Below are 13,459 nucleotides of genomic sequence, written 5' to 3'. Positions count from 1 at the left end.
TCCACATAGCACCACGTGAAGGCACCACTATAGGCGCTAGTCACCGACTGTCCGCTCGACAAGCATCTAACGTTTTTTAGAACATTGGGTGTCGGCCTGACGGTTGAAACTGGTATGAACTTCTTCTGGCAGAAGTTGGCGGGGGGTCGGCGAAGATCACTGTCACTACTACGATTGAGGATGGCGGTGAGATTGATGTGGATGTCAAGAGTGTTTATGGCTTTCCCATCTTAGGCCTTGGCTGCTATGGGCCTTCTTATTGTAGTGAGTTGCGCTTCCACTTTTAGGCCTACCCATTGTTAGGCTCAGATCTAGGATCCAGGGGGTGGGCTCGACTGTTTTGGGCTTTGTCTTTCAGGAATGCATTCTTCTATGTAGGAAGAGGCTTCAGAATTCTTCAAATAAGTCAGATGATTCTGGCAGAGTTATTGATCATGAAGCTTAAGTTTAGATTGTTTTAATTGTATAATTCAATTTTACGTAACTCGCGATAGTGGATCGTATTCAAGTTATATTCCTACATTTTATTTGATTAATAAAATGACTTCACATCTTCATAAAATAAAAATAAAGAATTTCTATCACCTATTCATCGGCCGTCCTCGCTCTGAATGTAGAAAGTTATGATTTCTAATTATGCTATTAATTAATAAAGATCTCCAAGACTTCAGTATCTCAGAAAAACGCGTACAATCCTTGACCTTGGAGATTCTCATCCTCAGATCTATTAATAATAAAGTCTAGGCTTATAGTAACATACACATACTTTCACTTACATGACTTCACGTTTATAGCCGACTCAAAATGCAAAGGATCAAGATGTGACCATTAACACGAAGTCGTGCAAACCATACAAACTTTCCACTTACGCATGGTTCCTGTTCTTCCTATATATGCGTGAGATATGTATGCTTTTGATTCACACAGAGATTGTTGATTTGTAGCTTGAAAATCGAAGAAGATGAAAATGACTAGCAGAGCTCTAGTGGCAGTAGGGATCTTTGGACTCATATTTGTGAGCCTCACGGGGCAGTCCTATGGGGCACTGGAGGTAGGGTTCTACAAGAGAAAATGCTTTGTTGATGTTGAAAGAGTAGTAGCTGCTGTAGTCAGGGAAAAGTTCTTCAGGGACCCGACAATTGTTGCTGCCCTCGTTCGCATGCAGTTCCACGATTGCTTTGTGAATGTAACTTTCCTAATTTCCATCTTTCTTCTTCTTCTCTATATTTCCTTTTCTCGCCAGCGATCAATCCGTAGCCAAAGTTCGGGCAAGAGCTAGCTCTTGCAGATTGTGTTAATTTCGTATACGGTATTATAGTTAGCGTACGTAGCTTAAGACAACTTAAAACGGTGCTCTTAATTAGTATTTCTCATAAGCAAGCTAGAACTAATGCATGCTTATATTTTTTTTTTGTTTATAAGGGATGTGATGCATCCATTCTACTAGATGGAATCTCTAGTGAGAAAACAGCTGGTCCAAATCTCAGTGTTCGGGGTTATGACGTTATAGATGCTGTAAAAACTGCTGTCGAATTTGTATGCCGAGGAAAGGTCTCCTGTGCTGATATCATTGTAATGGCTACCAGAGAAGCTGTATATCTGGTAAGCATTAACTTGATCTTCATTTCTTTTCTGGAGTACTACATAATTAACTTGGTGGTTAATTTATGGTGGTGATACATATTTGGATTGTGTACTTACATTCAGAGTGGAGGAGGGCGATACGATGTTCAAACTGGGAGAAGAGATGGCAATGTATCTCTTGCAACAAATGTTCGTCTCCCATCTCCATCAATTTCAGTAAATCAATCTGTTGAAGCATTCAAGAGTAAAAACCTCGATGTCACTGACATGGTTTATCTTCTCGGTACTAAACAATACATACTCATCAGCCCCTCTTTTTCTTATTCTCCAAGTTTTAGATCTCAAAATTTAAATATGTTGCTGTTTGCAAATCTTCTCTTGTCAGATGTAGCTGACTTGTTAATCTAGTTACAAACTTAAGCATACCTTTCGCTGCTCAATAGATAGTAATATGACGTGTTAGGCAATTCATTTCCCAAATACTTATGTGTACGTATGTTTACCTATATAGGGTTTTACCAAAACAACAACAAATTTGTTATCATATATGTAAATGCATGTAGGTATCACAAACATATAGGTACCTAAGAAAATCCTGGAAAATTTATATAAGCATGTTTGTTGATGATGCAGGCGGTCACACAATTGGGGTGGCACATTGTTCTCTCTTCCAAGACCGTCTTTACAATTTCCAAAGCACCGGCAGACCTGACCCGAGCATGGATTCATCGTTGCTGCAAAAGCTGAGATCTATCTGCCCTCAAAATTCAGAGAGCAGTAGAACTGCTAATCTTGACCAGAACGTAACAAGTGCATTCACTGTTGACAACTCATTCTACAAGCAAATACTAGCCGGGAAAGGAGTTCTTCAGATCGACCAAGAGCTAGCTTTCGACCCCAAAACTAAGCCCGCAGTGACAACAATCGCCAGTAGTTCGAGCTTCTCCGAGAAATTTGGTCAGGCCATGGTTAAGTTGGGAGCAGTTGGAGTACTTACAGGCACGGAAGGGGAGATCAGGCAATCATGCAGAGCAGTTAACACTCGTTGAAAGAGACATATCTCTATATTCTGTTGGTTTGTTTTATTCAATTATAACTTTGTAAGTTTCTGTTTGTCTTCATGTTTCTCTTGTATTCTTTTTCCCTTCCATTCTACATTTTGGTGTCTGATATATTTTACCATGACAATAAGAAAGGGCTAAAGTAAATGCCTAACTTGCATTTCATATGGACACCGATCGAGTTACGTTTAAGCATATACTCCTATAATCTGCCATTTTAAGATGTGATCGATGAACTGCTGATATAGACCATAAAATAAGAAACATGAAGTAGTCACATTCCTGTTCTGTTTCAAGAAAGACAACTGTAAAACTGCAACTACAAGAAGAAAGACTTTGTAAATTTCACCTTGTCCCCAATAGAGAAGCCTGCAGGCAATAGTTTATTACAACATTTACTCTATAAATAGCATATCATCTGACTACTCCATATTGTACCACTAGCAAGATTTATTTCAACAAACTAATCAAGTCCCAACCATGGCCTCTACACTCAGATTCATCTTAGTACTAGTTTCTTCATTCGCCATAATTCAAATGGCAATGGCTGACGAGGACATTCTTTCGGATTTCATTAAGCCTACTCCAAATGCCACAATAGATGCAAACTACTTCACATTCACCGGCATGCGTGTTCTTGTTGGAGGAACACCTCCCGCAACCTTCACAGTGTTGAAGGCAAGCATGGCGGAGTTCCCTGCTCTTTTCGGGCAGAGTGTTTCGTACGCTGTCCTTCAATTCCCATCTGGCACAGTTAACCCACCACACACTCATCCTCGCTCTGCTGAGCTCCTCTTCCTTGTTGACGGTACCCTTGAAGTGGGATTTGTTGACACAAAGAACAACCTCTTTACTCAGACTATCCAAGCTGGTGACCTGTTTGTGTTTCCCAAGGGACTTGTGCACTACCAGTACAATGCTGATGCACAGAACCCGGCTCTAGCCATTTCAGCCTTTGGAAGTGCAAATGCTGGAACTGTATCAATTCCTTCCACTTTGTTCACCACCAATATTGATGATAATGTCCTTGCTTTGTCACTCAAGACCGATGTAGCCACCGTTCAGAAACTCAAGGCTGGACTTGCTCCGAAGCCATGACAATAGATACACTGTCATACACAAAATTGATTTTGTTGTTTTTGATGTTTCTTTAAATAATTAGTATGCATTATGTGTAGCAATTCCATTGTTTGTCACAGTTCATTTATTGTCAATAATTCACTAAATAGTTTCCTCTAATTGTGGTTAGTTAATTTAGATAAATAGTCTCAAAATATTTTCAACTGTTAAACTCAAAATACATTCATCACAACACACAGTGCAAAGAAAAGCTGCTGATATAAATAATGGGATGTGTAATTTGTTTCAGAGTGTCAATTAAACTGGCATAAGGCCTTGCAGCGTAATGAACCAATCCGTCCAATTTTGAAACATGAAAGCTAGCTCCTACTAGTCAGCCAAAAGATGATGTTCATTTTAGGTGAGCAGAAACTCGCATAATCAAACTAAAATTATATCATTCCATTAATCTACAGACGCATGAAAACATAGACGATGACCCAAGCAGACATAGCCTTCAGAAAAATAATACAAAATTCAAGTGGCAGGCGGAGCCAGAAATCATAATCAAGGGCGGCTAATATTAAAAGGTTAAAAAATAAAGATAAACTTATAATGGCGAAATTATTATGATAGAAAAATGTCTTAAGCTAAATTATACATCAATTGACTCGTCCCTCGTGCATATCTCAAAAGTAATTGTCGAGAATTTTCGAGAACTACTGCTTCGGTATCAGAGTTGGGTTATAATAAAGGTATTGATGTACCAACTTTAGATTCGGTACTTTTTGTTTTGAAGATCCCATGAATCGTTTTGAAGAACTCATGAATCGTCCATTGTTTATTTATGTTAACAGATGTAAGTACACCACCTTGTCCGGTTAAGCACATTTATTTTACAGGTGAAACTAGGTTTAGCAGAAAAGTATCAAAGCTTCCACAAAAAAACTTGTTACCTGGACCAAACAGCTAGAATTTAAATCTTGGTAGCACTCAGAGCGCCAGGTGCACTCCCTTTAGTAGTTTGAGGCAGAATGCTATTCTTCACAGCTATCACTCCCTCCATATCCTTAGGACCCTGAGCATCAGAGTCAGCAGTTTCCTTCCTTACCTCACTAGTCGAAGTAGAGCCTTCAAACAGTGGTCATCTCAAGATCTGCCTTGGCTTTCACCGCAACGTACAAAATTGTTCATCACACCCTCACCAGCACTCCCTCCCTTTGTTGTGCTAATAGGTGCCTCTTTACTCCCCTTCTCACCAGAGGGGTTAACTTTCTTGTGGCTCTTCCACTTTTTTGGTTGAATTGCTGCCGCTTGCTCCAATTCTTCCTTGGACCAATTTTTGCTTCCCACCGGACGTCCCACCGGTTTCTCTAGTTTTTTTTTCTTTTTCTTTTTTGTAATACTCATTTCAAAATTAAATGATACAGCAGAAATATAAACGTTGGAATCCACCAACGGCGACTTAAATCCACAAGTTTGGTTCTCTCGAATCCACGAGAGGAATTCTGGAATCCACCAAAAAATTGAGATAAACTCAAGGTTTTTTTTATTAATATGAAAACTGACGACTACAACTGATAAAATGTCCTTATAAAGGAGCAAATAAACCATAGGGCAACTAACATCAAGGCCTAAAAACCCATGGATTAAAAGAAAACCAAATCCAAAACAAACTACTAAAATTAATGGTTGAAAATAAGTAAATCTGCATTTTGAAGGCCTAAACGGACTCAGATTGCCTAAAAAGCCCATACATCATGGCAAAGCGACGAGTTTGGTTCGTTGGGCCGTTCTACTTCCAAAAAGGTATCATAATAGTCAATCGGACACCGAACGCCAAATCTGGAACAAACCGGGTTCGGACTTGTTTCGATCAATCTTCTCTTCAATCTCTATCGCCATCTGTTCTATATCATTAAAGGTCGCAAAATGTGCTATCACTCGGGACGGAACCTTATTTACACAAAGCCTCTTTTTGTGCGGTGTTTTTAAGCGTGTGATTGAACGCTAAACCTCTTGGAATATCCTGCTCACTTACATTTGTCCTAGCATGGTTTTCCTTAGACAGAACCCCTTGGAGTGAAGATCTTGCTTGTTAGAATTTCTCACCAAGTAACTTTTGATCGGGGATATATAAAACTTAAAAGAACGAGCAGCCTTTCATAAAGATAGGGAAGACTCTACCCTGGAAATATTGTTGTGCGGAAGCGTCAAAAAAACATGAAGTACCGAAATATGAGAAAAGATAAATAGACAGAAAATCTAAGGAGACCAAAGATTTACGTGGTTCACCCTAAATCAAAGGGCTACATCCATGGGTGGAAACGATGAGGCAGTAATAACAAAAAAGGAGATTACAATGTGGTTAACACTCAAACCCAAAATCCCTATCACACCCAAAATACACTCACAGAGGAGAAACACCAAATAGAAGAACAACTTTTATAGAACCCTAAACTGCGGCTACTTCTCAATAACCAAAAATTGCGGCTCTTTTATCTCTCCCACCTTAATTGGTGACATAAAACATATATTTATAGTGCATAGACAAAACCCTAACCTAATAAGATCAGGTTGATTATATGGGCTTACTAAAAGATAATTGATGGGCTTATATTAATTTAAGTCACAAATCAACAACTTGTTATGTGGAAGCGGCCGACAGGCCACGAGGGTCACACACTGTAATACCCTAGATTTTTCATATCAATTTTCTTGTATTATTTCCGGAATTAATGAAGGATTAATTCATGGAAATTCTTATTCGTTGGTGCGAAGTTGAAGTTTCGGGAGTCAATTTTATTAAGGTGTTTTGACTTTTAAGAGGCCAAAAGTTGACTTTCTTATCCGTAAGTTATTTTCAAAACTTCCTTCATGAAAGTTGTAGAGTTTGTCGATACGAGTTCGTAGACATGCGGCACGTGTCAATCAGATGTCGTATGAGAAAGTTATGATCTGTCAAAGTTTAGAGTTGATTTTTGAATTGGGTTAAATAGAAAAAAATTGTGGGTTTATTTTAGAAAACCCAAAATTGCTGTAAAGCCGAACTAAGTTTTCTCTCTTCCTCCCCGAGCTCCCACACGCTCCCGACTTCTTCGACATGGAACTCCGTCGTCCGGCCACCAAACCGGACGCCACCGGTCCTGTTCGCCTCACACGGACGCCCCCCTTCAAGCCTGTGGCAGCACCGTCTCTCGCCTGGCTGTCTGGAAGTCATTCTCTGGTAAGGAAGGATGTTCGACCTCGCCGAAGTTTCTCCTCTTTCCGGCCACCCTAAGACACGAAACCGGTCACATCTGGAAGCTTAAGGAGAGTACTTCAAACCCGCCGAGTGAGTCGATTCGATTTGCAGCGACGGGAGAGTTTTGAGCAAAAGTCCTTTCTAGCTTTTGAGGTATTTTTCGGCCTATTAACTAAGTTCTTGGCTTTGTGGTAGTTAAAGATGTTGTAGGGCTTGTTGAGATGAACAGTTTAGTGTATGATCCATGACCCAGTTCTTGGGTCGCCGGTGGCGCATGGGGCCCACTTGCCGTCGTCTATGGTGGCGTGTGGCAGTGCGTGTGGCAGAGTGTGTAGGTTCTGTTGTAAGGGTTAGCTAATTCTTGTTGTTGTGAGCATATTGTTATATTATAAGACTAGGTTGAGATCATGTAATGCTTAATTGTTGGAGTTTTTTCGATGAGGTGTGACGTTGTTGAGTTGCTGATTTGGAATGTAGGAGCCGTTTTTGGCAGTTGAAGGAGGTGTAGTTTTGGGTGATCGAGGACCTTGGGGGGTCCTGAAAGAGAGTTGCCCCCCTTTCGGCAAACCTTCGGATTTAGTTTTGGGTTGTTAAATTGGATGACCTTGGAAGGTTGTCATTCGTTGGACTAAGGTTTAATTTAAGAGTGTTTGATATCCTATAGTACCTTGGTTACTAAGGTTATTAATTGTGTAATTTTAGGTGATTGTGAGGTGTGATTGGCTTGGCTCTTTTGGTTGTGTTTTTTGTGAAGACACAGCGGGAATATATAGGTGAGTAACATCTAACCAAGGTTCACTTGGAACCAATTGTTTATGGAATTGTGATGATGATTATGATAATTATTGTGTTATTATGATGATGATTTTGATAATTATTATGTTGTTGATAATGATTATTATGATGATAAGGTTTATGATGATAAAATGATGATGATGATTATGATGATTATAATTTAAAAATTATGTTTTTGTTTTAAAATATATGAGCTTGATCGCCAACGGCTCATAGGTAAGTTAAAACAAGTTTTCCTATAATATGATTATTTTTTAAGGTTCATGTGATCATAATGTTTTTGGCTATTGATAGATTATTCTTGTGAGAATATCTATGTTTGTTTGTACGTATAAATATATTTATGTGGAATGATATAATTTTTGTAATGTGATCCTTGTGTTGATTGATGATGATTTTATTATATTATGATTTGTGGTTTAGATATATAGTCAAACCGGGTTCCAAGCCTTTAATCGGGTGATTGGTTACGGTTATGATGATTCTACTCTATTGTGATTTGTTGTTTAAATAGTCAAACTAGGTTCCAAGCCCTTAATCGGGTGATTGGTTACGGTTATGATGCTATTATTATTTTATGATTTGATATTGGACAGTCAAACTGGGTTCCAAGCCTTTGGCCCGGTGATTGGTTAAGGTTAGGACTAGAGCTCTAGTCCGTCTGTCGATGTAGGTCATGGGAGATACCTGAAGGTATCTGGGACCCATGGGTACATAAATTGTTGTTGTAGGTCATCGGAATTACCAGCTTTTTATGTGATGTTGGATTGAGTTATTTTTTTAGAGTTACTCATACGGGATTTTTAGCTTACCGGGTTTGTTGTTTACAACCCGGTGCACCAATTCATGGTGTAGGGGTTAAACCTACAGGTGATGATCAACAAAGTTGAGGTGGAGGCTTAATGGTAGGGTTTTTAGTTGCTGTACACTTGATATTATTATATTTGGTAGACAGCATTAAACTCAATAGAGTGTTTTCATTTCTTGACCTTCAAGTTTATGTAAATAAGGAAATTAATGTAATATTTAACTCAGTGTTGAGTTGTGTGACATTTACATTTCAGCAATTAAGTTTTAGTTTCTTTTGAAGTTGGTTGATTAGGTTTTGGGATTATTTTATTTTGAGATATATCATGCCCAAATTTTTGAAAATTATCCTTCGAAAATTGGGGTGTGACACACACACACGGGTCCAGAAATGCTGACATTGTCCCCAGTAAGCCAGATGCGAAACGGGTATGGGGTTTTAACACAAAAGGTCTTGACATTAGTGTGTGTGGTACCATTCTTTATAACCCAAGGATAACTCTTCACGTTTCTGATGTGGGATTCCAAAGGGCTCTATTCTAAGCCACACTTTTCCAATAATCTCCACCTGGCGTGATTCGAGTGTTTGAATAAAAAAATAATGATGATGAAATAAAAATGGGAGCAGGATAAAGCAAATACAACGAAAAGAAACAGAACAAAAACAACATAGATAAGCTGGGTAAAATCCAAGTTGTATCTTCAAATGATGGTCAAAAAAAGGTAGCTGCAACAATACCATTCTTTGCAGCATACGTTGCAGAAAGATTCCAACAAACTCACCTAGTCAACACCGAAATACATGACACAAGGAGTTTGAAATTTTCAAATTCCAGTTACAATATGATCTTATCTGATCTCCTCAAAGACTATAAAAGCGTGCAAGCACAATGGTAAGTGACACAGAAGAACGAGAAGAGAACAAGAGAAGGAAGAGAAGAGAACAGAAGAGATGAAGAAGAGCAGAAGAAGAGAAGAAGAGAAGCTGCGAGCCAACAAGAAGATAGTGAAGGTAGAGCTCTCATTCCAACTCTCTTTATTTTGCTTGCAGCATCTTTATCTTTCTGTATCATCTGGAAGTCTCAACCTTGTTCCACCGAAAACCTCAAAAGTAAAAGCTGAACAACCCCTAAGGAGTTTCCTACAACACGGCTTCAGCAATCATCTTTACCTTCCCAAGCAAGGTCCAATGCCGTTTAAATCTCGAAGACCGTTCCGGATCACCTCCAGATCATCACCAAAAAAAGACTATGGCCGCTCAGCTCCTTCTCTTATTGGAACGAAACATATGGCCTTGCATCACTTGCATAACAAGCCACACAAAGGGAAAGAGAACAAGCATTCCAAGCAACACAAGTTCGAAGCTGTCATGTCAACTATGAAGAGCAGAAACTTACCCTTGACGTCTTGGAGTATTCTCACAAGCAATGAAGAGTATTTCTTATCTGCAAGCAAAAGGTGGAAGTCAGAATTTGAAGCCGCTGAAGAAACAGAAGTGTAACTGGCGGAGGAAGTCAAAATTTGAAGTCAAGGAATAAACAGAAGTGTACCTGGCAGACTCACCTTGTTCACCTGACTTCAGGAGCAAACTGACACTTTTTTCCTGTAACATCATATAAAGACAAGTGAGCCTGAGCGGATTGAAGTGAGTTTGAGCAGATTGAAGCTAAGAAGATGACATTCAACATTGAGGAAATAAACGAAGCATACGTCCAAGAGCTTTCAAATTTGACAGAATTATTGAAGGCATGCTTATGGAAATGACTGAGCAAAGTCAAGTCCTAGGCGCTTTCAAAATTTTCCCAACATGAGTCAATGTCATCCCAAATTCTTGGAATTAAAACGACAATGACAAAAGGGAACTTCCTAGAGTTTAAAGGACATATGTAATTGTTATGACCCTCTTAACCAAATAATGCCATCAAACCCTGAAGCCAAAAACATGCAGAAACGAAATAAAAGTCCAAGCGGTGGAGTAGACAATTGAGTCATGCTTTGCCAAAGACACGGCCAGTTTGAAACTTTTTGGTGCATCAAAGACAAATTCATCAATTAAACATATGAGATCTATTCCAAATTGTGGCCATGAATAACAAGCTTTTAATTAAGTAATTATGGCTTACCAAGAGGCTCAGATACAAGAGACCAAAACGCAGGCTCAAATTCAAAACCACTCCAAGTGTTGGCAGAAAGCACTAGCACTAAACAACAATGGGTTTTAATTATCAGAAGGAATTCTTGTGACAACATGATAACCCAACGAGGAAGAAGAACCTACCCAATGCAGATTTCGATTGTGTGAAGCAAGAGGAGATGAACGTGTCCATATATAAAGCCAGGTTCCGAGACTCCATCTCCGAATCAAACTTGTGCACTCGATTTCCATCTACAATCCGATCTTTATGGGTGACAATACTTTGGAAGTCTTTGAGTTTATCTGAAGAGCTCATTTGTCGAAAGAGAAAAACTGAGTTTCTAAAGGTGGATCAAAACAAAAATTGAAATAGTGGGTCTTATACTGTCCTTGGGCCGCTGACAAGTTTCTAAAGTGCAAAGCCCCAAGTCATTGCAACAGAAAGGACACTGCATGCTTGGTCCATTATGAAGCTCAGTAGATTCGAGCATCCAAATCAACCAGGCATAAGCATCACCAAAATCGAGAAATATGTGTTTATTTACCGGCTTCAGAAAATTCATACCCATTAAGTAAAATGTAACCAAAACCAAAAATTCAAAATGTTGAACTACATTGGTTTGATCCCTTCACAGGGTATGTAGGCAGTCTGGATTTAAATCTAGATGCAACCACGACTCCAAATAAATCTCTGGATTTTCCTGAAGCCAAAAGCTCGATATATAGCCCAAATGTCTTCAGACACAAATCCAAACACAAAATCGAATCCATGGTTGACCTACACCAAATTCGTCCTAAACACTACTCCAACTTTAAAATCAAAGCCTTTCCAACGAATCACTCACTTGTTGGAATTCTTGAACTACGAATGGCTTGATCCCTTCCCAAGGGTACGTAGGCAACCCATTCAAATTTCCGGGTGCAGCCATAAAAACAAACAAACACACACACGCACCCCATTGGTTATTTTCTTTTGGAATCAAAGGGTTTTCCTCTTAAAATAATTAAGAGGATGTAATTAAGAGATATGTTATCTTGAATGGGTCGAACTTAACATAATAAAAGTTCTATCTCCCACAAATGAGATAGGACAAGATTATGTCGAGTATATTATGTACATTTTTTCGCTCAACATTGAGCCATCTCCAAATCTCACGATCTAAGCCCCAATAGCTCAACCGTGATCACAAGCATCAAATTTCAAATTATGTGATTCCAATCCAAACGGGAGCTCTACCAAATTGAAACTTGATCGTATGAGACACCAAGTCTCAAGCGTCACCTGAGCTCTGATACCACTTATTATGCGGAAGCGGCCAACGGGCCCCGAAGGTCACACACACACGGGTCCAGAAATGCCGACATTGTCCCCAGTTTAGCCACCCGGATGTGAAACGGGTATGGAGTTTTAACACAAAAGGCCTCGACATTAGTGTGTGTGGTAGTGTGGTACGACCATTCCTTATCACCCAAGGATAACTTTTCACGTTTCTGATGTGGGATTCTAACGGGCTCTAATCTAAGCCACACTTTTCCAACAAATATTATAGTTAAAAAAAAAAATGTAACATGCGTACTGATGGTCATTCATCTCTATTATTATATCAGAACTCCATATCATTTTGAATTTACAATGGAGTTCAACAGATTCATCACAAATAAAGTCATCTGCAGGCTGATGAATAGATCAAATAAAAAAGTGGATAGTTGATTTAATGGATAAATTACGATCGATAAAGGGTTAATTTGTAACAGTAACAAAAGGTTGGTGACATATTCCAACTTATTGAGAATTAATTCAAACAAAAAATGCATTACAAGTTATAGCAGAAGCACCAAGCCATATAAGCGACTCGGATCCATCTTCTTCTCATGGCTTGGGAGCGAAACTAGCCTTAAGCTTTTGAACGGTAGCTACATCAGTCTTGAAGGACAAAGCCAAGATATTGTCATCGATGTTGGTAGCGAACAAAGTGGAGGGAATTGACACAGTTCCTGCGCTTGCACTTCCAAAAGCAGAAATTGCTATAGCTGGGTTTTCTGAGTCAGCATTGTATTGGAAGTGCACAAGTCCCTTGGGAAAAACAAACATGTCTCCTGACTGAAGAGTCTGAGTAAAGAGGTTGTTCTTTGTGTCGACAAAGCCAACTTCAAGGGTACCGCCAACAAGGAAGAGGAGCTCAGCGGAGCGAGGATGAGTGTGAGGCGGATTGATAGTGCCGGGTGTGAAGAAAAGTACTGCATATGAAACACTTTGACCATTAAGAGCAGGGAACTCAGCCGATGTTGCCTTCAATACTGTGAAGTTTTTTGGCTCATCTTGCAGAATAACACGCATGCCGGTGTATGTGAAGAAGTTTCCATCTACTGTTCCATTTGGAGGCGCCATGAAGTCGGTAAGAATATCTGGATCTCCAGCTATTGCCATTTTGGCGATGGCAAGAGAACAGATTAGTAGTGAGAAGAATTTGAGGATGGAAGTTCTCGAGGTCATGGCCATTTGATTGAGTTATACTGAAATGGGATTTGTATTGTTGGATGTGAGACTTCTGAGATGGATGAAGTGCTACTTATAGAGTTTCAATCGTGCGATTGGAGTTAAAATACATATAGTATTGCTGCAGGCCTTTCTATACTGTCAACCGGCATATATGGTGATGATAGTTACAAAGTTTTCTTGTTTCCATGTTCATTGCTTGGTAACAAAAATTTCAAAGATCATTGAAGCCAGCTAACTGCTACTTCATCGATCGATATCACGCACTTTCCTAGACC

General features: G+C 39.3%; 3 protein-coding genes across 3 annotated transcripts; 2 read left to right on the top strand and 1 right to left on the bottom strand.

Moving 5' to 3' along the window:
* The first annotated feature begins 921 nt into the window (after positions 1 to 921).
* Positions 922 to 2,734, top strand: LOC101304160 (peroxidase 60-like). The gene is made up of 4 exons (XM_004291539.1): positions 922 to 1,186; positions 1,423 to 1,602; positions 1,708 to 1,867; positions 2,218 to 2,734. The coding sequence occupies exons 1-4, from the start codon at positions 962 to 964 to the stop codon at positions 2,631 to 2,633; spliced, it is 981 nt and encodes a 326-aa protein (XP_004291587.1). The 5' UTR covers positions 922 to 961; the 3' UTR covers positions 2,634 to 2,734.
* A 391-nt stretch (positions 2,735 to 3,125) lies between these two features.
* Positions 3,126 to 3,743, top strand: LOC101300318 (germin-like protein 9-3-like). Its single transcript, XM_004293009.1, has one exon. It carries the CDS (start codon positions 3,126 to 3,128, stop codon positions 3,741 to 3,743), a length of 618 nt encoding a protein of 205 aa, XP_004293057.1.
* An 8,811-nt stretch (positions 3,744 to 12,554) lies between these two features.
* On the bottom strand, positions 12,555 to 13,178 carry LOC101303874 (germin-like protein 9-3-like). The gene has a single exon (XM_004291538.1). The coding sequence runs from the start codon at positions 13,176 to 13,178 to the stop codon at positions 12,555 to 12,557; it is 624 nt and encodes a 207-aa protein (XP_004291586.1).
* Positions 13,179 to 13,459: the final 281 nt, after the last annotated feature.

This window comes from Fragaria vesca, linkage group LG2 (assembly GCF_000184155.1).
Source record: "Fragaria vesca subsp. vesca linkage group LG2, FraVesHawaii_1.0, whole genome shotgun sequence".
Lineage (NCBI taxonomy): Eukaryota > Viridiplantae > Streptophyta > Magnoliopsida > Rosales > Rosaceae > Fragaria > Fragaria vesca.
The sequence above is the reverse complement of the archived record's forward strand: the minus strand, read 5'-3'. Positions and strand labels throughout refer to the sequence as shown.